This window comes from Harpegnathos saltator, unplaced genomic scaffold (assembly GCF_003227715.2).
Source record: "Harpegnathos saltator strain DR-91 unplaced genomic scaffold, Hsal_v8.6 scaffold10, whole genome shotgun sequence".
In the NCBI taxonomy this organism is placed as follows: domain Eukaryota; kingdom Metazoa; phylum Arthropoda; class Insecta; order Hymenoptera; family Formicidae; genus Harpegnathos; species Harpegnathos saltator.
The window spans coordinates 778,257-805,499 of NW_020229873.1; the positions used below are offsets into that span (position 1 = coordinate 778,257).

The following is a 27,243-nucleotide window of genomic DNA, read 5'->3' on the forward strand; positions in this document are numbered from 1 at the left end:
TTTACAACCCCTTAGTTGTTAGTTTAGAATCCCTCACTGCATATCTCCCCGTTAGTTTAGAATCCCTCACTGCATATCTTCCTTTTGTTTCAGAGTCCCTTTTTTGTTGCGTACTCTTTTTTTGTTAGATACTGCGTTTCCTTTGACAACCTATCCTTTGTCTTTACAACCCCTTTTTGTTACATATTGCGTTTTCTTTTACAACCTGTCCTTTATCTTTATAATTCCTTTTGTATTTTTTCAGTCGTAAAATTTTTCGATTCTTTGAATTAGACACGGCATTGACCTTACTACGACCATTACGCATGCTTCAGGGAAGATTTATACCTATGTGGAGAAGCAGAAGCAGAAAGCTAGCAGCCAATCAGAAGTCTACCTTCTCTTGAGAGAGAGAGATAGAAGAGAAGGACAGACTACCAGCGCCACTTGTGATTGGCTGCTGCCTTCGCTTTCTCCTTCCTACTAGGTGTGAATCCTTCCTACTGCGCATGCGCAGAAATATTACCTCATCGTGACCACCGACATCAACTGACTCCCACATCACTCTAATATTGGAAATCGAGCAGTGAAGGTATCGAGGTTAATGTTCGAGGAGCCATCCGAGACATTTCCTAACCTAATTGTTAGAAAAGTTGTGGTTATTGAGTTTGTGATTGCGTGTGTATTTCGACAAAGATGCCGAAGAAATCGAATAGATCTCCATCCTGGGACATTCGTGGCGGTCGTGCAGCCACTTCCCTGGACAACAAGCGTTACGACAAACATTATTTTGGTAAGTGAGCGTCGAAATTCCATTTCCTTCCTCTAGTTCGCTTACATCATCTCTTCATTTTCCTCCTGTATCATCGATGTGATATCCGTTAAATATTGCATAATTTCGACGCGATTGTGTCTCCGTGTTCCGCATATATCTTTGTATTTGCAATATATCTGTGTAGCAAGATGAAACCATCTCCGTCGTATCTTTCTTTGTCCTTTTGACCACACGTGGTTATTCGTACGCGCGTAAAAAACAAGATGGATGCTACCGTTATGCAGTGCTTCTACGCATCAGCTGCATACGTGCATAAGCATGACAATGTTTATATAGGCTCGTTTTAACCTAGGTTACAAATTAATAGATTAGATTTTTACGCAAGAAACAAATTAATAGCGAACTCAGCCATCCGAATTACTTCGCGTCGGTGCATGTGGCTACTTTATGCGAAGCTGATTAAAGTGCAAAAATACGACGTCAGCATATTACGATTAAGTTCGTCTACCTTAATTTCACATTAAAAATATTTACAAACACTGTTATTATTGTTTTGTAAAGCAATAATAATAACTCGTCGTAATAAATATATCCACATTTATCAAATCTATAAGTCAGTTTGGCTAAAATAAACGAAAAATTAGTAGTCGAAAAAAATATTAATATAATAAATATTAGATGGACATATTAAAGATAAATATATTTACGATAATTGGGCAAGATTTATTTACTGTTCCAATTAACATGTTCCATGCTGAGCTATTTTTACATAACATTCCATTCGAGCCATTTGAGTAAAGACAGAAATATTATAAAATATTTAGTTATATCCATTGATATATTTGTCGATTAATTTTGATCAGTAAGATCAAATTAGCATATATAAAATAGTTATATCATGCATCAATGGTGGTATAAGCAGCTTGAATGAAAAGTTTAGTATATATCACTGATGGTATACATGGCACGGAACATGTTAATAGCATTATATTCATTTTATGCTGAATGCAAACATAATATAGTTTGCTTAACATATGATTAATCGATAGATGCTTATGTTGCATTTATATTTTTGTATTTGGCAAAATATATGCTTAACCCGTAACTGCTGTTCTCCGGTCAATTCGACCATTGCGCTATTTGAAATTTAAATAACGCGGTTAATTTTCTAGTTGCATATTCATCCGTCAGTGTATTTTCTTACATTCTGAATGTCAGTCGACTGATATACACGCAGTTGTATGGTCGTGTTATTTGTCAAGATATTCATCAATTCCGTTTCCTACCGGTCAATTTGACCAGTGAACAGTGTGCGCGTACTTAAAATGGTTTCACAGCAGTTATGGGTTAACAGTTTGTATATACAGTTTGTATATGACATTTCATAAATGTTCAATCTTAAATGACTAATTAGAGAATTGGGGTACTATGGATGACATGTCCTGTGTTGAACAGCTACATTGAATACAATCATCTGTCACAGACACAATATAATAATGTATTAGATTATTATCTTCAGTAAAATTTGTAAAAAGAAGAAACATTCTTATCAGGCTTTAGTTATCAGAACTATAGCCTTGTTTATAAGGTATTTAAAATAGTTGTTTCCTAATGTAATGCAAGTTCCAAATTAATTATGCAGGATGTATAAAAAAAGTAGATACCTCAGATTAACTTGAAGGGATGACTTGATAACTTGATAAGAGATTAAATTTAGAGGTCAAGATCAACTTTAAAATCGTAAATGGAAACTTCTACTTTTAATTAAATCATCTTTTTCTACAATTTGAATAACTTTTGTCTGAAATACTTTCTTATTTCTAATATTTTTAGAGATATTTAAGGAAAACTTGGTAACTTTCAATATTTAGTTTATAATATCTCGGTAACTACTGGTCGGAAGAAAAAGTTATTAAAATTAATTGGTACAAAAAGATGATATAATAAAAAATAGGGATTCCTATTTACAATTTTAAAGTTGACCTTGATTTGACTCTTAAATTTAATCTCTAGGTCAAGTTCAAGTTCACCAGTAGATGTCCATTTCCAAATCCTAAAACTTTTATATTTACTATTTTTTCTCAAAAACATCGTTTCTTCAAATTAATCCAAGATATCCATCTTTTTGGTACATCTTGTATATAAAAAAGAAAAATTAAATGATTTAAAACATATAATTAGATATGTGTATGATGTACAATATGCATTATACTAATGTTTTAATAATAAAAGTTGTGGAAAATTGAGTTACATTTAGAAAAACTATAATTTTCTTATATTTAGTAGTGCAAATATATATAAGAATTATTTATTCCAATATATTTCCTTTGTCTATTTTCTTTTTAATCTATTTACATTAAAGCTTTGTTTTCATTTTCATATTCGAAACATTTTGAATTATAAATTTTTATGATTGTATTTTCAAAGGTGAGTGGTTATGATAATTTCTTTCTATTGTATAATATCTGCAAATCTGTAATATCTAACTTTATCTTTAATATCATGCTGATTTTTCATAAGAATCTTAAATGTACTTTAAATGTTAACATTGAAGAAAAAATATTAAATTTTAGCATGGTATGGAATATATGTGTGAACAAGTGTCAATTTGAATTGCAAATACTGCAACTTCCAAACGCAAACGGTCAATCTACCTTAAATTATTCGCTCTTAGGTCATGATGATCGTGTAATAAGACCGACAATGGGTACTTATCTTGGAGCGACTAGGCCTCGTGTATCATTCAAGACACAAAGACCAAATAAAGATATAAGGCGCAATATGAGTTTGGCTAATTTGGATGAGGACATTCCAATGACACCGAGTTCCAACAACAATACGAGACAGGTGGTTATCCGGGAAAGGGGACGTGGAAATGGATCACGAGGCAGGAATAGCCCCCTCCCAAACAGAAATTTCCAAGGAGGACAGTCGATTGGATTAAGATTGCGACCTTATCGATTAAATGAATGTGACTGGTATAGGATTATTGTAAGTACCACGATATATTTTAAATGATATCGTGATGATTTAAATGACATCGATGATTTAAACGATATATTTTGAATGCATCGTTTGCAGTACTGTAAAATTATATATTATAATTACAGATACCATATGGTCAGAAATATGAGAAGGACTATATTCTGAGGAATCTATTAAATTATATGGCACCTGAGATATTTGTACCGATTGCAGTAAATATATAATTTGTTTCTTTTATTATTAATAATAAAACATACATATTGTGTGTGTTACATTAGTCTGAAAATTTGAAAAATTCGACGATTTTTATAACCTAATGTTTATTTCCAGTATAAAGTAACGGACTTTGATGCTTTTTTCTTCGTTGATAACCAAAAGGCAGCGAATGCATTGGTGAATTGTGATCGCAAAATTACGATGACTGATGGCTTTAAACTGAACATAAGAATAAAGCCGGGGTTCCCACAATGTGAAATAGATAATAAACTAAAAGAACGTCTGAAACAAGCAATGGGAAAACGTTATATAGCGGAAACAAATGCCTTGGACTTATCAAAGTTCCATCAAGATTCTGGTAAATATAACAAAATTACGAAACTGCTATAAATTAGCGAAAAAGAACTCATTAATATTAAACAAATCGTTATTTCAACAGATCTTGTGACTGATTATTTTTGCGCATTATTTCGTCCTGCAATGCTGATGGCAGTGTTGGATATTGTTGCTGAACATATACCGACGTTGGAGGCCTTAAATTTAGAAGGCAATAAAATGTACATAATCCAAGGGCTCAGTGTTTTGAGTAAGAAATTTCCGAAATTGAAGATACTTTATATTGGGGACAATAAGGTACAGTGAAAAAATATTCCTTAATGTTATCGTTTTTGATAAATGATTTAAAAACTATTTCCTTCTGATATATAATGAATTAAATATATATTATAGATCCGAGAAATGAATCAATTAGACGTTCTAAAGGATCTAAAGTTAGAGGAACTCCGATTACAAGAAAATCCTGTCTGTGTCAGGTACAAGACCCGGCAAACCGATTATGTTAGGTACGTACCGCTAAAATTCTTTTTTTTTTTGTTGAAAATCATTAGGAATAATTACTACCTACCTACATGATACAATAACATTGCGATCATTATTTCATTCAATAAAATTTCATTCAAATATATTTCATTCAAATATCATTCTTCAATTTAATCACTGAATTTTTATAAAAAACCTTAGCATTTTTTAATTCAATTAATATTTATTTTATAGTAAATTGTAAGTAAAATTTTGGAAATACATTTGTTATGTGAAAATGCACATAAAATTTAAATTATTTTGAATAGGACAAATTTTATTATTATAACTAGAAAGATTTTATATGTAAACTTAAACTATTAGAGTGTTAAACTATTATAGTTAAACTGTTTTATATGCATTCTTTTTTTCTTTTTCTCGTAATAATACCTAATTATTGTTATTGCGCTAATCTATTCTTTTGGAACCTGCTGGCTTTTCTACAGTGATGTCCGGAAACGGTTTCCGAAGCTGTTGCGATTGGTGAGTATTTCATACATATGTATGTACATATATATGTATGTACGTAATATGTTGTGTATATAAACAAACTTATACATATATTTAATAAAGAATATTTTACATTTTATAACAGGATGGAACGGAATTACCGCGCCCAATCGTGTTTGATATGATTGATGAAACAGCCAAAACGCCATCACCACAGAGAATATTTGCCTCGAGCGAGAAGGCACATGAAATTGCCAGTCGATTCCTTCAGCAGTATTTCATGATATTTGACAGCGACAATCGTCAACCGCTGTTGAACGCATACAATGAACACGCATGCTTTAGCATGACGATTACGAACTTTCACTCAAAGTAAGTATTCGCGTAACGCCTGTAATTCCTTCAAGTCTCATAATATGATCAAGCGAGTTTAGAATTTAACTGAAAAAATTTTCATTACAGGTTATTGAACGGTTATCTTTTAGAAAACCGAAATTTATTTAGAGTAAACGATACCTCTAGAAGAGTCAGGTTATTGAAAAATGGAAAACTACCTTTGGTATCGTTTCTCTCAGAAATGCCGCAAACGAAGCATTTTCTGGATACTTTCACGATGGACATCACGTTACCAACGGTGAGTTATATTGGACATTTGATTTTATGAATTATTTGATTGCATAAATTACAGCTAGCAGGGTTTGTTGATTTTCTATATTCACATTCATTATGTACATATAAATCTTATATTTTTAATTTCACATATTCGCGAATTTTAAAACGGAACTTGTCAATTTATATTTTTTTCCATATCTAATATATAATATTTTCCATATAAAATAGAATTTACGTTTAATTTGTCTTATTGTGTGTTACAGCCAACAATGATGTTCGTAACGTTGACGGGCTATTTCCAAGAAGTCACTAAAGAGGAGCCCATTCGTTATTTCAATCGAACCTTCATAATCCAACCGGAAGGTTCCGGATATTGTATTTGCAATGAACAATTGCACATAAGTCAGCTGACTGATACACATTCGAAGCAATTGAAGAGTCAGCTGAGTCAAGGAGGGCAGCCGACTCTGTTGTTACCGCAAAGTTCCACGGAACAGTCAGCACCAATAATACCGCAAACATCGGTGGAACAATCAGTTCCTCCATTGGCACCACAAATGTCGACCCAAGTCGAAGCAGCAAAGCCCATGGAGACGACTGAATTGAGCGAGCAGATAAAGCAGCAAATGATTGTCACTTTGAGCCAGCAAACGAACATGAACTTCCAATGGAGTTTAAAATGCTTGCACGAGGTACAGTGGAACTATGACAATGCGCTTTCCGCATTTCAAAATTTCTTTAAGCTTGGGCAGATACCTCCGGAGGCATTCGCAAAGTAAATGTAAAAATATCTTGCCCCAGCACAAAAAGTTATTTCGTTCATGTTCATTTGCACAGTCTTTCCCGCGGATTTCTCTCTGTTACATAAAAAAATTAGATATATTGATATCTAGATGTTTGCTGCATGCGAAAATTATTATATCAAACTCCGCAAAAATCCAAAAAAAAAAAAAGAAAAAAAATAGGAGTACAAGAGAGAAACTTGATAAGCAAACATTTAGATTTAGTTTTATTTTGATATTTCATCAATGATGAAAAATGCACTTACGCTGCGGAGGTTTTGTTAAAAATTTCTAGGTTCGTTAAAAAACTCTAACTTTAATAGTTAGAATATATATGATAGTTACTTTTCATGTAAATATCTGGTTATTAACCAACCTATGAGTTTTTAACAAACTTCCAGCTGCATATAACATAGTGTATATAACACAATGTAACTATTAGTTACACGAATATTAAGTGCAGTACTGAGGTGAAATATCTTCATTCCAGTATATTTGGAGCGGTCAAAGCACTGCACCAAAATAAGTATTTGTTTAATATTTCATTTAATTTCTTCCAGCTTTCATGTCACTTTGCATGATGTAAAAATGATAAGATTACAACTTTGTGCATACACAATGTGTATCTGTTACAGAAAATGAAAATAATATGATGCTGACACTTATTTTTAAACACAGCACAAGTAGAAAAAAAGAGAAAAAAAGTACGAAAAATTTTCCATATGTAGATTATGGAATTTTCTATATTACAAAGAATATAAAAAGTACTTTATTTCTCTAATATTTTCTGTAACTGTACAATATTCACTGTGTGTATGTCGCGTGTGTATAAGTATGAAAGTAATTAACACAAAAAACTTCACATCTCGAAAGTATCGAAAAAACGTGCGCGTTTTCTTTCTTACTTTCGAAATTGAAGTCGCAAAAAAAGTCTAATATTACTTTTATTTCGATAATAACAATAACTTTTATGTGATGCTAGCGCACACTTAAAAGCAAAAAAATAATGAAATTTTTCTTTTTATATTTAGGTTCATATCGAATAATCATTCGGTAGAATATTTAACGTTACACAAAACACATAAGTCTATAAATTAATTTTTTTTTTTTTTTTTTTTTTGAGAATAACATAAAAACAAGACTAAAACAAGTCAATCAAAATTACGTCGCTACGCATACATGATACTCACTAATGATCCTTAAATTGTTTGTTGTCGAAAGAATTACATTGGATTACTCCGTGTGAGCATAAATTATACAACTATATTCGCGGTAATACTCACTGTTTATTTTATTTCGTGAGGTACTGTTAATGATATGTGTATGAGCATATGAGATGCACAATTCGTAATGTTTGATTTAACAGTACTGTAAAGGATATTTTGAGTCCCACACCACGACGAAAAGCAAGGAGTAAGAAAGACATCAGATACAGCATCTGAGGACGAAGTCCTCAGCTGTATGTAATCGCTCAGTACTGAGATTATTAACTGTGACACGCAACAGGGGAAGAGAACTTTGTTAAGTTTGATTCCCAAATTTTGGTTGGTGTCTATGGCATAACTGGGTCAACTTCGTTGCAGTTATATCTTTGCCATGTACTGACCACGAAGTGGACAGTTGTATGAAATGTGCTGACTAAATACCGTATGCTACAACCCCGTTGATGTATGCACGTAATGTGTATCGCGACGATGGGTGTATCGTACTTGCGGTTCATCAGTCTCTTGAACAGAGATGTTTTGTAGATGGGATTTCGGTGTGTGGACGACACGTCAAGAGATTAGGATTGAGAACTTCGTATCATATTTTTTTTACGTTTAAACGTTTTCATATTATGTTTACATATTATATTATCAATGATTTTTTTTTACATCATGATGAAAAAAAGGAAAGGAAGAAAGAGGAAAAGAGAAAAGACGAAATAATTTATGCTCACACTTTGTACTTCGTATGCGCAACTGCGACACATCACATGATGAGAGAGGCGTGTAAAACGGTATTTTCGATGTCATATAAAATATTTGCTTGGGTATCAAGTATGTTTACGATGGATCATATTGAATGAATGCATAGAAAGAACGTTCTATCTTTTATGTTTATTTATATCTTTTTACATTGTTATACTCGAGAAATTATTAATGATATTTACAGTACGATTTGCAGTAAAAGGCGAAAGAGCCACGAATGTTATGTACGAACAATGTTATTTGTTTTTATATCATAGGTCAAGTGATATTGTAAATATATAAGCAGGTTGTTAACATAAGAGTGTGTCCGATGACGTACATTCATATAGTTAAGAAAGATAGGTTACTTGTTGCGAGTGTCATACAAAATGTAAATATATTCGTATAATCATTATAAAATTTTATAGACTAATGCGTCTGTTTCATATGGATGAGACATATTGTGCTTGTCACATTAATAAAAAAAAAGGCAATTTTTGTAATTCAGATTTGTTATTTGTATATCTTATAGGATATGTATCACAACAATAATGGAATAGATGTACAAAGTATTCTCTATTCCGGCGTACCTGTGTTTTCCCCTTTGTTCACATCTTCCGTCATCTGTACAAAGAATAGTTGTATATTAACTGTTAGCATATTTACAGCATTGTGATGTAATGTATGTGCACACACGCGTATGTATTAGTTATGTAAATTTACCGTGACGTCGTTCTTACCTCATTCTCTTTTAAAGCAGTCAATTCTTCTTTCATCTTCCTTCTGAAGAAGCCTGACTGTAATCACAAACAACATATTTAATCAGAATACTGTCTTTATTTCGCGACGAGATGATTAATATAATGTGCGAGATTAAGAAACTCACCGTGTATAAAAAGATAACGATAATACACAACACTATGAGACCTAACGTGACTGACACAAGCACAACCGACAGCTGTAGCTCTTGTGTCTTTGCGGTGCTGTGAAATTCTGTCGTGAGATTCATAGCGTACCTGTAATGTGTAACACGCTGATTAATTAAGTTTAATAAATGAATTGAGTCGTATTTCATGGATAGCTAATGATTTACACAGGAACATTTTTTTGCAAATGTTTACCTGGTATCTTCGACGCTGGCGATTCTATTAGCCGGTTGCACAATTTCAACATGAGCTTCAGTACTGAATTTTACGATCTTTGTTTCATCCGACAGTCCAATAGTATCTTGAAACAAGAAATACGCTTGAAATCGATAGAGAAAATAAAAAGAGGGACATAGACGCGAGTATAACTGCACTTCACACGCATTCGATACCTTTGAGCTTCGTAACGTTGAGAATCAGTCTCATCACTAACTTGCCGATGTCCTGTTGCGTCTTCAATGCGCTCAAATCGCACTGCACTACTGAACAGTTCACGCTGGGCGTCGAGCAGTTGAGATGCACGACCTCCTGTCGTGTTAGGTTGCCGGTTGAATTTTCAGACTTTACCGTCTTCGCGGTATAAAGTGCTTTTACGATATGAGCCGCTACAATCGTGTGGCTTCTTATGTCCCTACGCTTACGCAATTCGTGCGGTACATTTTGCGGCATCCCGCTATTGAAAATTGGTGCATTCACATTGGCAGCGTCCGACAAGATTTCGTTTTGAAGTTCATTTTGTTGCGCATCTATCATGTCTATCCCGTACGATGAGCAATCGTGGTATCCTCCAGCTATGTATATCTGAATATAAACCATTATAAATATATATATATATCTCTTCAAAGGATTATTATAATTATTACAGATTATTACAATTTACAATATTATCAGGTTGGACATATAAAGTATTTGTCAATCCTGTTGGTTTTTTGTTAAATTTCATAATTTCTCTTCGCAAGTTCTTCATTTTAAATAACTTTGTTAAAAAATACGGGCTCTTTCGTTGTAGAAGAGAAAGCTAAGAAACTTCTTCCTAAAAGGAAGGGATCTTCTATTGAGATCTGGTGAGTAGTAATTAATTTAACGGAAACTTCAATTTTGAATACCATCACAATCTTATTGTACTTGATACGCACCCTTGGTTTATGTAGAAATACCAGAGAATTTGAGCCGTTCACAGACGTCGGGATGTTCACGAAAAGTTGCGCTTCTCTTATCGGCGTCGCACCGGACTTCAATATCTGATACGTGTGCTGAAAACTGACGTTTAATTGCTCCTTGTCCAAGTCGGGTAAATAATAACTTTCCTCGTTCGCTTTCCTACAAAGACAAGATCAACTTCAGTCGCAGCGGGGCATAATTTGTTCGCACTTTTCTCTCGTATACCGACCCATTCAACGTCAAAAATGCTTCACTCTGCAACGTGAGCGAGGATTTAATCGTACGTGTACCATGATTCACGCTACGGGTCCGTATCTCCGTGATGAACTCCAGAACTCGTCCGTGTTGCGAGCCATCGGTCAGATGTCTCATATCTAAATCCAGTTTCACAACTTTCTGCAAACAAATGTGAGTTTAAATCACACTCGGTGAAAGAAACTCTAAATCTTTGGTACTTTGAGTAGTGACTCGATTGTTTTTACCAGCTCATCCTTTCCAAGCGGATTGCCGACGTTGCAGATGACCGTCAAATTGTCTCCAACCGTATCCTCCTGACAATACGGTAAGATACTACGCAATACTATGTTCTGCGGAAGGGTAAACGCGATCGTCGTGAGATACGATGGCTCAGCTTGGTTCATTAAGGACGCCTCTAGAGTAATATCGTTGGATCCGATCACCCAAGTATTATTATTCCTGTAATTGCAATGAATTGAATTAATTTCATTCGATTCAATTTGAGTTTATTTCATCTAATTCGATAAATGTCACTTAAATATTTTCTACCCTTTTAGTAATTTAAATTTTCATGATTAACAATGACCGACCAATATTTCATTGTCTTATACCTGAGCTGATCTTTCTTTTTTTTTTTGTGCAGCTATGTACGTGACACTCGATGCTTTACTTGCCTGACTCCTGAAAATTTTACAATCGCGGATATGTTGGAGTTGCAAACTCTGTCCGCTCCGCATCCGATGTCGAAGGAAAGTAAAGCCTGCACGCCTTTCGACGTGTCACTCTTGCGTTCGACAGGACAGGTGTCACAGAACGTGCGCCCCGGCAAATCTTTGTGCGTAAACTCGTGCAGCGCGTAAATGGTTATCGGCTCGATGAAATCCTGAATATTTTTCTGAAACATAACGGGATTATTGGGGTGCAAGGACGTGTTAGCGTGTTATCGAATCAACGTATACTCATGTAACTTATACATTACGTTAAGTTACATTACACGAATCCCCTTACCGAAAGTGTAACACTCGTGTTTAAACACCTATCAGCCAGGGTATTCGCCGATAACTCCAATAAGGTCTCTTTGGTACGCTTCTGTCTCTCGTCTATGGTAAGAATGATCTTGAAAGCTGCAAATTACAAACTGAAGTTTATACACATGGTAATAAACTGTCGTGTGAGTTAACTGACTACATAAGTTTATAATTATGTAAGTATATAATTACAGAATTATAAGTAATTATACCGGAAGACTAAACTACAAGTATCTACATCAAGTAATTCCAAGTAATTATAAATATAAACAATAAATTAATTGATTACAACTTACCCTGCGCCCTCGCTTTGTCGTAGTCACGATATTCAACGCACACTTGAACGAGGAATTTATTGAAATTCCTTTGTAAAGTGTCCGGTATGGTACGAATGGTCAGAGTTGTCCTCACGACCGGTCTGCTTCGCAATATCACAGCGTGTCCTGATTTGTACGCACCTACCGCGATGTCCGCGTACCTGTAGCGCAAGTGATACAGAATTAATAAAACATCTCGCATCTCAATTATAAAGAAAGAATTCACTTGTAATTAAAACGAAAGATTTCAGTTACACGCGCGACACGATTTTCCCCCGCGAGGCAATTTCTTTTGGGTGATTCAGTGTAATTCAATGTAATTCATTGTGCCTCTTCACCGACCCGTTAGCGTCGACGTCAACTGGCTCGGCTATCGAGAATCCGAACGTCCGTATGTCCAGCTTCGTCGGGAGACTGTAAGTGGGCAACTGCATTGTGATTTTTTGCGACGCTGCAGGCTTCACCTTGTCCTTCAAGCTTATATCGCCGTTGTATATGTAAATCGCCCCGGACCCGTCCCAGGGTGCGCCCACTATGATATCTGAAATTCAACAAGCACGTCATTATTGGATTCATGCGAATTCTTCATAGAAGCGTTCGCGTTGTTAACTACGACAGCGTTAATTACCACTGAAGCCATCTCCGTCCAAATCGCCGCACGCTACAGCGTAGCCGAATTGCGCGTCCTCGTTGGCGCCTTCTAAAATCGAGGATGTGTCAAATTCTCCCTGCGTCAAGCAAACGAACTTTAAGATATTATGTACATTCGTTTCGCAGACCTCCGATTTTGTCGTTAACGATCTTGGAGATGCTAATCGGCTTGTTTCGAGGTCAATTAAGTATACTTTTAAAATTTAGAATAATAATTTGAACCACTTTTCAGGCAGAAGATCGTAGCATCAAAATGACAAGAAAATCACTCACTTTTAAATCATGGTCCAATCATTTTCTCTTCATTTAACATGTCATTTGGACATTATCGAAATTTTCTGTTTCGCCTGGATTCGAATCTTCGTGTCAGAATTACATCGAGAATTACTCAATTACATTGAAGCGCAAGACTCTCGTCAATTCTTACTTGACCGCTGATGGTCTGGTTAGGAATCAGGACAAGCCGACAGAAGGATCGGCTAATTTCTAAACTCACCTTACGTGTACCCAGGTATATGTAAACCCTGCCGTTATCGTTTTTCCAATGTGGCGCTCCGACGACGAGATCGTCCAAGCCATCTTTATTTAAATCGCCGGTGGTCAAACTCGCGCCAAAGTACTCGCCGATGTCGGTACCGCGGAGATTCGCAACCATCCTCACACTTTTGCCCGGGTCAAGCACAGCAACCTGCAATTGTGAGGCGTCAAAAATACACTAACGCTCCGTCGCACAATACAGTGCAACGTGTTCTTCTGCTCCGGACTATTCAAGTAAATGAGACAGTTACCTGTCCTACTTGGTTCCACGTTGGATCCCCAGAAGCGTAAAGTAACCGAGTCTGACTGAAGTAATACCCTGCAGTTGTCGAGTAGCCTGCAATAGAAAATATATCGTATCAAGCCTCGAGTGCAAATTTTCAATGGATTGTATTACTCTTTCATTATTATTATTGTTCCTTATATTATATGACGTTTATACATCATTGAGATCTCGTACCAAATCGTGACCCATTGTCGAATATCGATATACGAGAGGTTCGTCTGTAGATTTCGGCATAGGTCGGTCTCTCGAGTTGAACCATAGTGACGGAACCGCTAATCTGGTGATTCGGCTCTCCAATAATACGGCTGATTGCGTTCCTGTTCTACAATTAATAAACATACCGAGAAAGGTGAGCCATTTCGCTAAAGATACGCGTAAAACCGAAGACTACGAAATTTAAAGAAGAAATTCAAGATAAAAGAATCAAAGCTACAAATACACACACTCACACATACACACATACACGTATACATATAATAATTGTATATATTATGTGTATTATATATATCGTTTAACATACTTTCGACGGCGCGTAGGTGATGGAGAAACCGTGCACTGGATCGTACCAATATTTGTCGGTGAAATCTAGCGCAATTAACAGTCAATCAGTACTTCCCCTTCTATTTTGAATAATCGTCGAGTAACTCGACGATTGTTTCAATTAATTAATTAACAATTGAGCCAAGACAAACGAAGCGCGCTGTACTATGTTTTCCAAAATATCCGGAAGAATATATACCATAATTATTGATATAAGATTTGTCCGTGTTCACCGTTGATTTCCAGAACAGCTGGTTATTGTAGCACATACCGTGCATAGTATACACCTGATCGCCGTTATACAAGGTAATACTCATAATCGCTCGAGGTGCGCATATCTACAATAAAATAAACAGTCAATCGAACGTGTATCGAATATGTATTGTCCGGTACATCATTCATTTAGCAAATTTTGTCCGCGCGTGTATACCGTCAAGAAACCGCTGTTCCTGTCAATCGATATCGCGCTGCCGAACCAGGAGTGCTCCTTCATTATACGTCCTTTTAACTCATCTATAACATTGATATATTCGTTTTCGACAATTGCCGGCCTGATTTCCACGCATGGACCCGGCAAGATGCACCGATAAACCACGCCGGGCTCGCTTATACTCGCCGATCGGCGGCTGAGCCGTGTCGGCTCAGTGTAATTTCCACGAGGTGCGCCTACGAACAACCTGTCGAACAAAAATGCATATTGTCATCGGTTATCCAGACATGGACCATGCGTCCTTGCATCCTTATAGCTTGATTGATACACATATATTTATCTTAATAAATAAATCAGAATGTAGAACATGTCGTTAAATATAGATTATTTTTCAACTGTGGAATATACATAGAGTATTGACAAATATCTATTGAGTAAATATATATATTTTATATATTGTTTATTTCACATAAGCGCGTCCTGAGAAAAGCTATCGCTCCTGTATGAATCACGATGAATTTGAGATATTTTCGTTTAGAGAAAACGACCCCTCCGCTCTTTCCTTTCTTCTCCAGAGAATCATTATATTTATTATTCGCGTCGGAAGTTACTGATGACTCAAGCCGGCCATGCATTATACATGCAAGATGTTTCATCGTTATGTAAAGAAACGAATTGGTGCACATTACCATGTAGAATTCTGCTCTGAGTCACGGTACAGCAGCACTGTATAGCCGAAGTAACCGCGCGCGAATTCCGTGGTGGCATATTGGTGCCTGTTAGTTGCATTGTCCGGATAGAGTATCGGATAATTCGTGTCGATATTATACGCGGACACCGCTGCGAGATCACAGATTAATACGAAATTCATCAGGAGTGCGACGAAACGTCGAATCCACGGCTCTTCATCGGTGCTACGAAAACGAACGGTCCCGGTGTTACACATGTGGTACATCATCGGCGAATCGACGGCGAGGCGACGCACTGCGTTGATCCCGATCGGGCCTTCCTCTCACAAATATTAATTAAAAACACACGAGGATGTGTAAAACTGTACAGAACAAGTGTGCAAAACGCAGGGCGATCTCTCTGTGACATATATGCGACCAGATAGCGTACTTCGCGAGCAATAGACGATGATTTGTCACTGACCGGTTCTAATGAAACGGCATGACTGTGTCATCGGCGAACAGGAAGGATGATGATAACACAATCACCGCAAACCTCATTACGACATTCGTTATTTTAATATAGATGCATTTTCTTTTTTATACGAACGAATTTAATTATCTTGAGGTCGAATGTCAAAGTTGGAGATGGTACAAAATAATTGATGTAACGCAATTCTTAGGAAAATATAGTTTATACAATCGTAGATCCTCGTTACTTTGAGCTACTGCATATACATTTTTATCGAGAATAAATTAACAACCAAAACGGACGAATATCGAATCGACATAACGCAATTTGAATATTGAGCGCAGTGTTATTAGATACAATTCGCATTAACATTAATCAAAATTTACACTAGTAAAAAATGACACTATTAAAAAGTAAACTAAGATATACAATAAGATACAATGTACAATACAATATATATATCGCGTTTATGTGTTAAGAAATAAGTATATAATTTTACTTACATAATTTATTTTAGTAAGCCCCGAAAAAAAGAGTTCAAAATCTCTCCTTTTCAAATAACTTCAAAAACAACTTTAAACAACTTTCATGCTGGCAAAAAGTTTTTGAAAATAAAATGATCAAAATTAACATCGAATAAATCGAGATTACATATAACAGATTTTTCTCAATCAATTACTTTAATCCGACTGATTATACATTAATTTTATCAGTTTCGTCGACTAATTAAATTATTAATAATTATATATACAATTAATTTTAATCAGCTTTCAACTTTCAATTGATCAACATCCAGTACTTTGGAACGGCTAGAATTTTACGTGCAATTTTATCACGAAACAAAATTTTATGATTTATATATATATGTGTAAGCATGGTGTGTTTAAACGTATCTACAAATGTAATTAACACTTTCAACACTTTCAGAGTAGCCATGGTATGTATATATGTAGCACATCAGTTAAATGGAACTTGTGACATATGTATAAGATAATATTAAGAAATTCGGATGTGGTTTTAAAAAACGCGATGTTTGTAACGAAAATAGCATCCTCCGGATGTTACTAATTGATAATCACCTAAAGTGGGCACTGCTTATGCACTAGGCACTCAGATTTAACCAATTTTAACTAAATCTTATGTACCTTCGACTTTTCACTCAATAATCCCTCTTTGTCTGAAGTGAATTATCTGTTCTGTTGTCGATCGTCCATAAAACCTGGTTCTTGGGTCTACTGCGGGTAACGCTGGACACTGAAAATATAATTAAAACGTACGAGAAGTCGTATCAGAAAATTCCAGCAGATGTCGAATAAAAACACACGAAATAACAACGATGCTCGAGGACGAATGATTTGCAAGATACATAATGCGTTAGCACATGACGTCAATGAGAACACGAGTGTGAACTAAATAACTTACTCCAGAATGCTCTCGCGTCTCTAGTACTTTTGTCACCACATCATTCATATTTTTCTCTCTGTCGTCGTGAGAAGGATGCGATGATATCCATGGCGTTTGCGGCGACAAAAAGTTCATCTCTGTTAGTTTTCTCAACGTAGCCAAAAATACAACAGCTTCACGCACATCGATACAAGCCTTAAAAGAATGTGTAAATAAAAAATTTACATCAGTATTATATATATTCCACAACAGATAATTGTTCGTATCCTGGTAAGTTAGAAAATTAGATTAATAAAATTATAGAAGGGAGTCTCTGAAGACGAATAATAAAAGTAGCATTTCACATACCTTTGCAGCCAATTTCATCGCTACTTCATCAGCTTCTTTTTCTAGAAGCCTACTATATGGAAGTTCATACATAATTCTCATTATCTGATTTATTAGCAACTGAACAATGGCAGCTGCCATATCAGGAAATACAACCCAAACTAACAACGTGGGTACCACTATTAAAAAGTCCAAGAAGAATTGATCAGTCAGTAATTCAATCTGATGACGAAAATCATTGATTAGTCTTGGGCATTATAAAATATTTGAAACATATTAGACAAATTTCTGTTTTTATAATACATTACGCACTATATGTGAGAGTAATGAATGAGCCATTTCGTGAGCTAATACAAATCCTAACTGATCGTCATTTTCAACATATTTTAGCATATCTAAAGAAATGAAAATTTTTCCGTCCTAAAAGATGAAATTGTATAAGGAAAGAAGTAATATAATTCAATAATAATATACTTACCGGTAGTGTAAATGAATTCATTAACGGTGTATTGATAACTATTATATCCCACTTTATTTCTCTTATAGATTTTAAATCCCTGTTTGCTACTATAAGCCTTCTAAATACTGGTAGGATTCTTTTAGAAGCAGGATGATTGTTTGGTACTATATTGTTCTCAAATAAGTTCAAAAACTTTAAATATAGCAAAAAGATGGAAGTTACATATCTATCTTGTATAACATAAATTAAAGAAATTTTTACATACAATTATATTTACTTACAAACTCATAAAGTATATTTCCCAAGTCTCTCTCTTGTTTTTTATTAAAAATTATACATCTTGAACGTTGTGTCAGTGGATCAGTTTTTAAATGAGTTATATAATAAATAAATAACGTTAGGCCATAAAGTCCAAAACCACCTTGTGAAGAATATTAAATAAGATAAATTATATAATACAGAAATGTACTATAATATACAATTATTCAGAGTTCAGAAAATCTACCTAGGAATACATTGCGCCTTTCTCTGTACCATCGTCTGTATTTCTCCTTCTCCTCCTTAGATTTACGTGCCCACCACTTTTTAATATGACGTCCCATCAGAGCTCCACCAATGTATATGACAGGGCGCAAAATATAAACCATAAATGGTGGCACATATAAGCATTGCGTAGTACGGAAGTCGCATTTTTGCAACTTCAAGTATTGCAACTGTTCACTGTCAAATTTTTTTTTAGCAAGAAGTTCTCTGCATGACCATGTTTGAAGATGATGACTTCCCACAGAGCGAATAACAAGGTAGTTTGTGCTCAATCGAACATTTCTTCGACAAGAGTTTCTTAGTATAGACAACATGTTTTAAAATAGATTAGAGTTCCAAACACAACAATTATATCTACGAAGGAAAAGAAGATACAAAGCAATCATAAAGTTGAATACAATACTATGAGACAGAAACTGAAACATTTAATATCAATAAAGATCTTCGAGCACAATGTATATATTCTACAGAAGAACTTATACAATTAAGACAAAAAGTACCATAAATCATAATCGTAAACAAAATAAATCAGTGATAATTTAAAATTTGGTCTTTCTAAACTACTGGCAATTAAATAACGTATATAAAATGTTTTTTGTATATTGTCTCGTATATAAAATATACAAGACAATAATCACTGAAGATCCTTTAGAAAAAAATAATTACTGAATCATCACTGAATGCTTTTACAAACATGTTGTCTGAATACAAAAGAATGCGTGTCTTTTCAATTATATATAATCCACAAAAGCTGTCAACAGAAGTAGGCAGACACCAAGTCGCGCGTGATAATTAAACATTATTCCACCGGCTATGCCGTACTTCAACGCAGAACACAGCATTTTCTTTGAAAAGAATATCGTTATTAAGTGCAACCAAGTCGGTCGTCGCTGAATTCGAACAACGCGTGACGGATTTCTCAATGTATGAAGCTCATTGCTTTTCGAGCGCGTTGTCGCCCACCAATTTGTGTCCATTCGACCGTGATTTATGGTCTCAACTTGATCATTCGACAATTTTGCTTTGCTTTTAACCGGAACAACAGTTTTGAGATCACAGTTGCTCGTGAAACCGATGTTTGCGCACCTGAGACAAATTTGACAAAACTATGAATGTAATCAGACCGACAAGGCAGGCTGATGACAATGGAGACAATCCAGGTTCAGCTTCAATAAATGGCTCTGGGCAGAGCTGTTACACTCTATCTCCTACGCCAGTCAACGATTATAAAAGTAAAAGATAAACAGGGACAACCCGTACGCAGTCCTCACGATCAAAAATATGCGTAGTTATAGGGACCACATCCAACCGCCACGCAGGCGAACAAGACTCCAATGGAGATAATAATATCATCAGAGAATTCGACGGAAAACCTTCGTTCTCATCACTTCGCACCTTGCTCGAACATCTTTTAATCGCAATACTGGTTTTATTCGCCGTTAACAGTCGTACGTTTCAACTCTTCGTTTGATTCATCGTCTGAACGCAACCATGTAGAACCGGTATAACCCTAAAATTATTAAGGATAGTGATTATCTATTAACTTATGTAATGATGTGATGTAAACAATTCTGAGTTAAAAGCATACCCGCTGTTCGGTCGCTATATCATTGAAAAATAAATTTCCTTCTGAACAGTTCTTAAGTCTCGAGCAACTTACGAAATAAAAGATCTCTCAATTCGCTGCCAATACACACTATTTGAAAATGAAACGTTCGTCCTCTTGTGAACGAACTCTTTGCACTAATACAGGGAAAGTACCAATTTATTTAGAACTCTAATTAAATTTATAAGTTTTCGACTTTTTATTCTATTCGGCTAAAAACTAATGTCCTGATAATTTAAAATATTAACGCAGGGATACATACATATATATTTAATTATAATATGTATAAATGGATTACGGACAAAAAATTAAATTTTGACCACTTTTCTCGACTACAAAAAATAAACAAAATTTAACGAATTATAACTTCGGCAAAATTCATGATAATGAGATAATCCATGAAGCATTTTTCACAACTCGAAATCTCTACATTTTATGTATAACAATAATTATTTGCAATTAATTAATTTGTTACGTTATTGTAAGGATTATCAAGATTTGTCAAATGTCAATATTTCTTTATGAAGTTTCTTGAACTGTACCAAATAACCAAAAAATTGAATGTAAGTAAATAAAGTTTATACCATTTAAAAGTATAAATCTTCTGTAATTTTTATGCATGCACGTAATAATGCGATTTTCATTTTGAGTTATTCAAAATTGTAGCAAAAAGCGTTTTATCGATTTTAATTGCTTATAAAAAGGAAACAAATTGATATGCAAGGTTTGTTAACAAATGAGTCGAAAATTAAAAATTCCCTCTTGAAAATGTATCGATTAAATTTTTTATTTCCATAAGTTTTCCATGCAACACTTCAACCGAAAGATAAGATTAAAAATTACACAGTTGCTATTCCTCATATAATTCGTATAATTTCATAGCCAAAAATTTCAGCAAAATTATGATACTAATATGGTTAAAAATTTGAATCTTTATGTTTTAAAATGATTTCAGAACTGTATCAATACCATTATTTTCGCAGAAGTTACAGTTTATTGAATTTATACCCGTATTCATAGTCCTTCCTTGAGAAATAAGGATTCCTTATTTCTCATTTTACATTTCATAAACCTTCCTTGACCAAACAAGAATCCCTAAGGGCTCCACACATGGAATTACATAACGCGTAGGCATAAGAGCTTATAAACGAATGAGCATCGAATATTCAGTCGCCATATTGATTTACCCAATAGCATTTAGATGCTATTTAGATGTTCATTGGTCTATAGGCTCTTATGTTATTCATATGCAGCTGTCATTCCATGTGTGAGGGCCCTTATCTCAAGGGAAGCCACGAGCAGAGAGAAACCTAAAGACCCATCTACAATGGCTGCAAGAATAAGTTTATAAGCGTAAGCAGTAAGAAATGGACCAACCATAATCGATTATTCTTATAATAATCGATTGTGGTTGGTCTGCTTCTTACTGCTTACGCTTAGAACCTTATTTTTGCAGCCATTGTAGATGGGCCTTAAGAGCGGCCAACACGGCATTTTCTGCGACACCGACTTTTCGCACTGGGAAAGGACGCCATCTGCATCCATTTTGAGAGGGGAACTACGATGCTACATTCACTTTCACATCTCGGTGGTAAAATCTGCCTGTGATGGAAGTCCGTGCTACATCCACTTTCAGGCGGTTTATGTCCGTGCTGGAACCACAGTTGCCATCGTTATGCCAGACTATGCCCGGAGGTATAAAAAGAGCGGGGGGGGGGGAGGAGGAGAGAGGAGGAGCAGGAAAAATAAAAGTACGTATTAAATATTAAATCTTCGAATGTTGCCGTATCAAAGTCTTCTATATAATAAACAATTTGACACGTCTGAAGACGCATGATGTATCGTTGCCCGCGTCCCATTCCCATTGTCTTGTTTCTCAATTCAGCATCCCGTCCGCTCCGGATATTCGCTCGTGGCACCGACAGTGGCCGTCGGTGAGTATTCGATCCGCTCGGAGGAGCACGCGTTAATTAACGCGACGAGACTCCGATTATAAATATCCCGCGAGTCGAAGAATATCTCAACTTTTAAAAAAAGCATCAAAGAAAATCACGTTGATGTTGTCATGGGTGAAATCTCACCCTGATATATATTTTTTTATTTTCGAAATAAAAAAAGTCAAACGAACGCAATTAAATGTTATTTACCATCATTGAATATTAGATGAAAAGTAGAAGAGTTATTGTCCGCAGCGGATAATCTAACATTTAATAAGAACGAGACAAAATTCGCATGGGATGAAATTCCACTCTTTAACGCTTAACCATGACCTTTAATTATTCTCCGAAAACGGCGTCATAACAACTTTGACACTCTGTACAATTAGTTGCTAACACATTTTCTAATCGTACACATTCCTCGATCTAATTAACATAAAGCTAACAAATGTCCGATGCTTCGACAGAGTAATTTTCTTTATTTTTAATAATCAATAAATAGTAAATCAATGTCGCGTACAATTCAAAGGCCTCCTCGCATTCCCCTCGTTGTTCCTCGTCGGAACCTTCGAGAAAAGAAGAGACGCCCAAGGGCAAGTCTCTCTTGCTTCAACCGCCGCCGAGGCCCGCAATGTTTACATCGCGCCGATTGTGTTGATCGGCTCGCGAACGACGACACTTTTTGCCCTTCGTATTAGTACTCGCGCGTCTCGCTTACCCGACCTCATTCCATCAGCAGCAGCCGTGCGCGACGCGCTCGTCACTTCCGTCTCGTGTAATTGAAAGAAAAGTATCTCGTCGGTCCTCGAGATACTCAATCAGCATCGCGTCGGCATCGCGTTGATTAATCGCACAGTCGAATCGCGAGTATCGGCATTAGAATCGGCGTGAGTGAGTGAAATCCGGAGGACTCCAGCAGCCGGGAAGCAGGACGCCGGCAGCGATACCAGTCACGTTTCCAGGTATGTGAAATCATTTATTATGTGAGAGGTCTCCGATAACAAGAGCGGACGTTTGACGAATTTTCCGGGAATAAGAAGTCGGAATTTCGCGCTCGGCATTCACGATCCGTCATCATCCGATTAGTAATCATGACTTTATGAATCTGCAATTACTCTCGTCAATCTCTGTCTGTCTATTTATTTATTGCGTTGTTGTATACAAAAGATATTGATCCAGACAGAGACGGATAACGGTCTATGAACCTTGATCTCCAATTTATCATGTTCTCACTCAAACATTCTGAATAATTCCCAACTGTATGATGAGTATACCGGTTTTGTGCAGAATATTCAACGTCATACCTTCTTCTTAGACTGCGACCTTTTTTGTTTTCGGTCAGCGCTTCTTTCAAGTCTGTTTACTCCCGTTACGGAATCTACATTTAAATGTCCATTCGTAAAAGAGTATTTTCGAGAGCACACAACTGTTGTCTCTGCTTCTTGTTGTCATGTTTTTTTCGTCAGCTCTTTCAAGAGCTCCTATCTAGACTTTCAATGTCAATGAAGAAAAAAAATCGTAGCGAATATTCTCCACTCATCCCGACCAAACATTCTTTCTCTACCGCAGCTTACCAACCAAGAACGCTACATTTTTGTTCCAGACGTTGCGGGAAGCAAGTCCGGCGGATGCTGCACCGGAGGATCCGGTTCGGGCAGAGCAGGGTCGGCCGGAAGGTAAGGTTTACAAGTTTCCTTGTAAAGTTTCCTGGTAAAGTATTGAACACATCTGTGTTCAATACTTTACCATCTTTGCCTTTGCAACTTGTTCCTCATCAGCTCTCTTGAAAGTTTCATGTCTCATTTAAATTTTCAATGTTGGAACAAAAATATAAAGATAAAAATGCCATATCAAAATATTTCTGTATTTTTTATTCGTCTCGATCAAAGATATTCTCTCTACCGCAGATTATCAACTGGGAAAACTACTTTTCTGTTTCAGTTGCTGCGGAAAGCAACAACAATCCGGCAAATGCGGATGCCGTACCGGAGGATCCGGTTCGGGCCAAACAGAGTCGGCCGGAAGGTAATGTTTACAAGTTTCCTACACATCTGTGTTCAACCCTTTACGATCTTTGCCTTTGTAACTTGCTCCTCATCTGCTCTCTTGAAAGCTTCAAGTCCCATTAAAATTCTCAATGTTAGAACAAAAATATGCAGATAAAAATTCCGTATCAAAATATATCGGTATTTTCGATTCGTCCCGATCAAAGATATTCTCTCTCTACCGCAGGTTACCAACCGGAAAAATTATTTTTGTTTCAGTTGTTGCGGAAAGCAACAGCAATCCGGCGGACGCGAATGCCGCACCGGAGGATCCGGTTCGGGCCAAGCAGAGTCGGCTTGAAGGTAAGTTTACAAGTTTACTATAGTCCTCTGACTCTCGGCGATCTAGAGCTGGGATATAATTTCCAGCTCGACTTGAATTACGATCGCAGAGGGTTAACTACTCGCAGAGGGTTAACTACTCGCCCGCACTTGTTGGTCTGTTGATCTGACGAGCGAATGTGAATTTTTTGTTACAGAGTTGAAGCGGAACGTGGCCGGCTCTGACTGCAAGTCGTTTCGGTGAGTAAATGCAAAATGAAAAGATAAACAAAATTCCGCATGACGGGTGTGGGACTATGGGAGATAAAATATCGTTCGAGTCAATGCGAATTGCAAATAGATTCTTGCATGTGTGTATTTGTGACGTTGAATAAAATACATTGCTCGAAACAATCAAGGGATTACTTGATCGATAGCCTGCATTATATACGAGATTTAAAATACCGAACGATTCTCTTTTGATGTTCAGTCATCTGAATAAGAGATATTCATGTTCTACAAACGCGATATTATCGTCATTAGCTGCTTTATTTTCATTTTTCAAGCGGATCACAGAATTACTTTAACGACAATTATTTGACAATATTCAATTGTCCGTGTTCAAAATATATTCATACGTATAAATGCCGATACCGTTGGCTACGTTTCTTTTATTTGCAAAACAGGCTGTAGAATTATTTGGCAATATTGTCCATTCATCACGATCCCTATTGTCTCGAGTAGCGTATAATGCGCGCAGAAATTGCGCCAGCGCACGCCGAGCTTGAGGTATCCTCGCTCGCGTGCCTTTGAATATCGCGACCGCGGTTATCAATATACGCGTTTTTATCCGCGCTGCTAACAGAGAAAGCTTAAATTCTCATTTCGCCAAAGTATCGCGAACGTAAGCTTCGTCGTGACGGAACTATCATGCGTGAAAACTGCCCCGCTCTCTCTTTGCGCTCCCTCGGGGTGACCGGTTTCTGATTGTCTAATCTTTCCTCGTATGCATTCGCGAATATTTCGCTCGTAGATATCGATACTCCCGCATTTTCGCGACTTTTCAGACGCGATCGCGAAAAGCGCCGTCAAAACCCTTTGAGCAAGTCGATAAATTTTCACACGGTTCTTGCTCCTCGCCGATCGAGTTTATTTAAAATCCGTTTCGCAGCTCGTAAAAAGTTTACACCGATGTCGACGTAAAACGTTCGTTAATTGACGCAAATAAATCGCAGCTCTAATATAAGTATCAACCGCGTCGCGAAAGTGTAGCAATCAACGTGGGACGCACTGCAAGATGGATGCTGCGCGACATGGAGAGCGGCAGCGGACATGTGCGGACATTGGTGAATCTGGTTGGATGCAACGGGACATCATCAAAATATCATCATCGGTGAGCGTTTGACTCAATGCTCGCAGAGAGCTCTTTTATTATTACATTGTGCATGCCGCAAATTTGCATTGACTTCTATAACGAGAAATATATTCTATGAATTATTGCCATATATTGTTGCCATATATTGTTGCCGTATATTGTTGCCATATATTATTGCTACATATTGCCATGTATTATCGCCATATATTATGGCCACTTGAAATCACGCGAACAATCGAGAAAACTGAATTTACCGATAATCGCAAAGGCGCGCCGCAGACGTCACGGACGGATGACAGCAGCCCGTCTCAGGGTTGCCCGAGAACAATATTCTTGCTGCAATTTAACTTTAAACCACAGCGGCCACTCCGGTCGCAGGAAACTTTTTATCGCGGACTAACCCTTCGAGCGGAATGTTCCCGAGAAGCGCTTTTGACATAAACGCTGATTATCAGCGAACTTGCCTCGTAAGGGCCTCGTCGCGGTATCGTTGTCGCGGAAAATAAGGAAGAAAGGAAACATCCGCACCATTGTGAAAAGAGGGGCGATGGCGTCCCTTCGCGAGTAGAATGTTAGGTTAGGCCCTTGCGAACGCGAGCGTTAAATTCCACCGCGGCTACGAACGTACCCCGACTAGTTTCTTCGCGGAAATTGGATCTTCATAACTCGCGCTTGATCGTGCGTTGAGACTCTATCGAGGGTGGGAAATTGAAGCAGGGGTTGATGATACGCATACGATCGTGCGATTGACTGAGGCTTTCTTTTGGGGGGCGAGTTTTGTCGTTTCGAATCTCGCAAGAATCGTGTAAAGAAAGCTTGAGCTAATTACACGCTCACGGATATTTAGCGAGTACTACTTTGAAATTTCCGATTAGATTATATTTCTCGTCAGCCGTCGTTCTATCGCCTAGCTCCGTCTCTTTCACCCGGGTGCCTCACCGTTACTCGTGTTTTATTTCGTCGGCGGTTTGTCCTTCTTCTTCTTCTTCTTCTTCTTCTTGTGCATGCAACTGTCGTTAGATCATGTAGGCCGCGCGCTTGGCTCGAGTAGCTTACTTTTTCGATACTTTTCGTTACTTTTTCGTTACTTTTTCGATACCATCTCGGCGCGTGCTCATTCATTACATTTCTGTAATTAATAGCAGCTCGGTTGTTGCGTACATCGCAAAATGATATGGGACTTTTATATTTATCTTAATCCGTTCTATATCTTCGTGAATTCCTAGGAGCGAGGAATTTGTGAAACACTCTGTACATATGCTTCCGATTGCAATTTTAGTATTATTTCAACTTCGAATTATTAACTTAAGGAATGCCAACGTGTGTATATATTTATAAAATAAAAATTATTCTAAATTTTCTCACGTCTCGCAATCCTAAGAGACATACACACATACATATATTCGGCCTGTTTTCTGTATTAATA

The 27,243-nt window shown here is 36.6% G+C and overlaps 3 protein-coding genes across 6 annotated transcripts; 1 reads left to right on the forward strand and 2 right to left on the reverse strand.

Annotated features, from left to right (window-relative positions):
* Window positions 1–533: 533 nt before the first annotated feature.
* LOC105190235 (nuclear RNA export factor 1) lies at window positions 534–9,675 on the forward strand. Of its 2 annotated transcripts, XM_011152881.3 has the most exons (10): window positions 534–772; window positions 3,429–3,745; window positions 3,865–3,951; window positions 4,070–4,313; window positions 4,395–4,588; window positions 4,685–4,797; window positions 5,260–5,296; window positions 5,409–5,635; window positions 5,726–5,897; window positions 6,139–6,654. In XM_011152881.3, exons 1-10 carry the CDS (start codon window positions 676–678, stop codon window positions 6,652–6,654), a joined length of 2,004 nt encoding a protein of 667 aa, XP_011151183.1. In that variant the 5' UTR covers window positions 534–675. The 2 variants fall into 2 exon arrangements, with proteins under 2 accessions (XP_011151183.1, XP_011151182.1); XM_011152880.3 differs by lacking the exon at window positions 534–772 and having other exon boundaries at window positions 3,231–3,745; window positions 6,139–9,675.
* LOC105190233 (integrin alpha-PS3) lies at window positions 9,052–16,021 on the reverse strand. Its single transcript, XM_011152879.3, has 20 exons — window positions 15,409–16,021; window positions 14,720–14,966; window positions 14,489–14,627; window positions 14,270–14,334; window positions 13,924–14,071; window positions 13,715–13,800; window positions 13,423–13,614; window positions 12,904–13,003; window positions 12,618–12,816; window positions 12,255–12,436; window positions 11,939–12,054; window positions 11,605–11,825; window positions 11,176–11,389; window positions 10,923–11,089; window positions 10,669–10,852; window positions 9,925–10,333; window positions 9,728–9,833; window positions 9,493–9,622; window positions 9,347–9,403; window positions 9,052–9,230 (listed from the first exon to the last, which is right to left on the reverse strand). The coding sequence occupies exons 1-20, from the start codon at window positions 15,675–15,677 to the stop codon at window positions 9,183–9,185; spliced, it is 3,279 nt and encodes a 1,092-aa protein (XP_011151181.1). The 5' UTR covers window positions 15,678–16,021; the 3' UTR covers window positions 9,052–9,182.
* A 45-nt stretch (window positions 16,022–16,066) lies between these two features.
* Window positions 16,067–19,042, reverse strand: LOC105190230 (metalloendopeptidase OMA1, mitochondrial). Of its 3 annotated transcripts, none has more exons than XM_025296866.1 (7): window positions 18,556–19,042; window positions 18,332–18,471; window positions 18,069–18,224; window positions 17,903–18,010; window positions 17,612–17,812; window positions 17,282–17,458; window positions 16,067–17,113 (listed from the first exon to the last, which is right to left on the reverse strand). In XM_025296866.1, exons 1-7 carry the CDS (start codon window positions 18,905–18,907, stop codon window positions 17,015–17,017), a joined length of 1,233 nt encoding a protein of 410 aa, XP_025152651.1. In that variant the 5' UTR covers window positions 18,908–19,042; the 3' UTR covers window positions 16,067–17,014. The 3 variants fall into 3 exon arrangements, with proteins under 3 accessions (XP_025152651.1, XP_019700233.1, XP_025152655.1); XM_019844674.2 differs by having other exon boundaries at window positions 18,069–18,242; XM_025296870.1 differs by lacking the exon at window positions 17,903–18,010 and having other exon boundaries at window positions 18,069–18,242; window positions 18,556–19,040.
* Window positions 19,043–27,243: the final 8,201 nt, after the last annotated feature.

Coding starts and splice junctions, on each gene's coding strand:
- LOC105190235 (XM_011152880.3), top strand. CDS start 3,257: ATGCTGATTTTTCATAAGAATCTTAAATGTACTTTAAATGTTAACATT. Junction 5,297..5,408: donor TTCCGAAGCTGTTGCGATTG/GTGAGTATTTCA, acceptor ATTTTATAACAG/GATGGAACGGAATTACCGCG. Junction 5,898..6,138: donor TGGACATCACGTTACCAACG/GTGAGTTATATT, acceptor TGTGTGTTACAG/CCAACAATGATGTTCGTAAC.
- LOC105190233 (XM_011152879.3), bottom strand. CDS start 15,677: ATGATGTACCACATGTGTAACACCGGGACCGTTCGTTTTCGTAGCACC. Junction 11,390..11,604: donor GTAAAATTTTCAGGAGTCAG/GCAAGTAAAGCA, acceptor TTGCAATTACAG/GAATAATAATACTTGGGTGA. Junction 11,090..11,175: donor CGCTTGGAAAGGATGAGCTG/GTAAAAACAATC, acceptor ATTTGTTTGCAG/AAAGTTGTGAAACTGGATTT.
- LOC105190230 (XM_019844674.2), bottom strand. CDS start 18,907: ATGTTGTCTATACTAAGAAACTCTTGTCGAAGAAATGTTCGATTGAGC. Junction 18,011..18,068: donor TGAATTCATTTACACTACCG/GTAAGTATATTA, acceptor TTCATCTTTTAG/GACGGAAAAATTTTCATTTC. Junction 17,813..17,902: donor ATTCATTACTCTCACATATA/GTGCGTAATGTA, acceptor TTTCGTCATCAG/ATTGAATTACTGACTGATCA.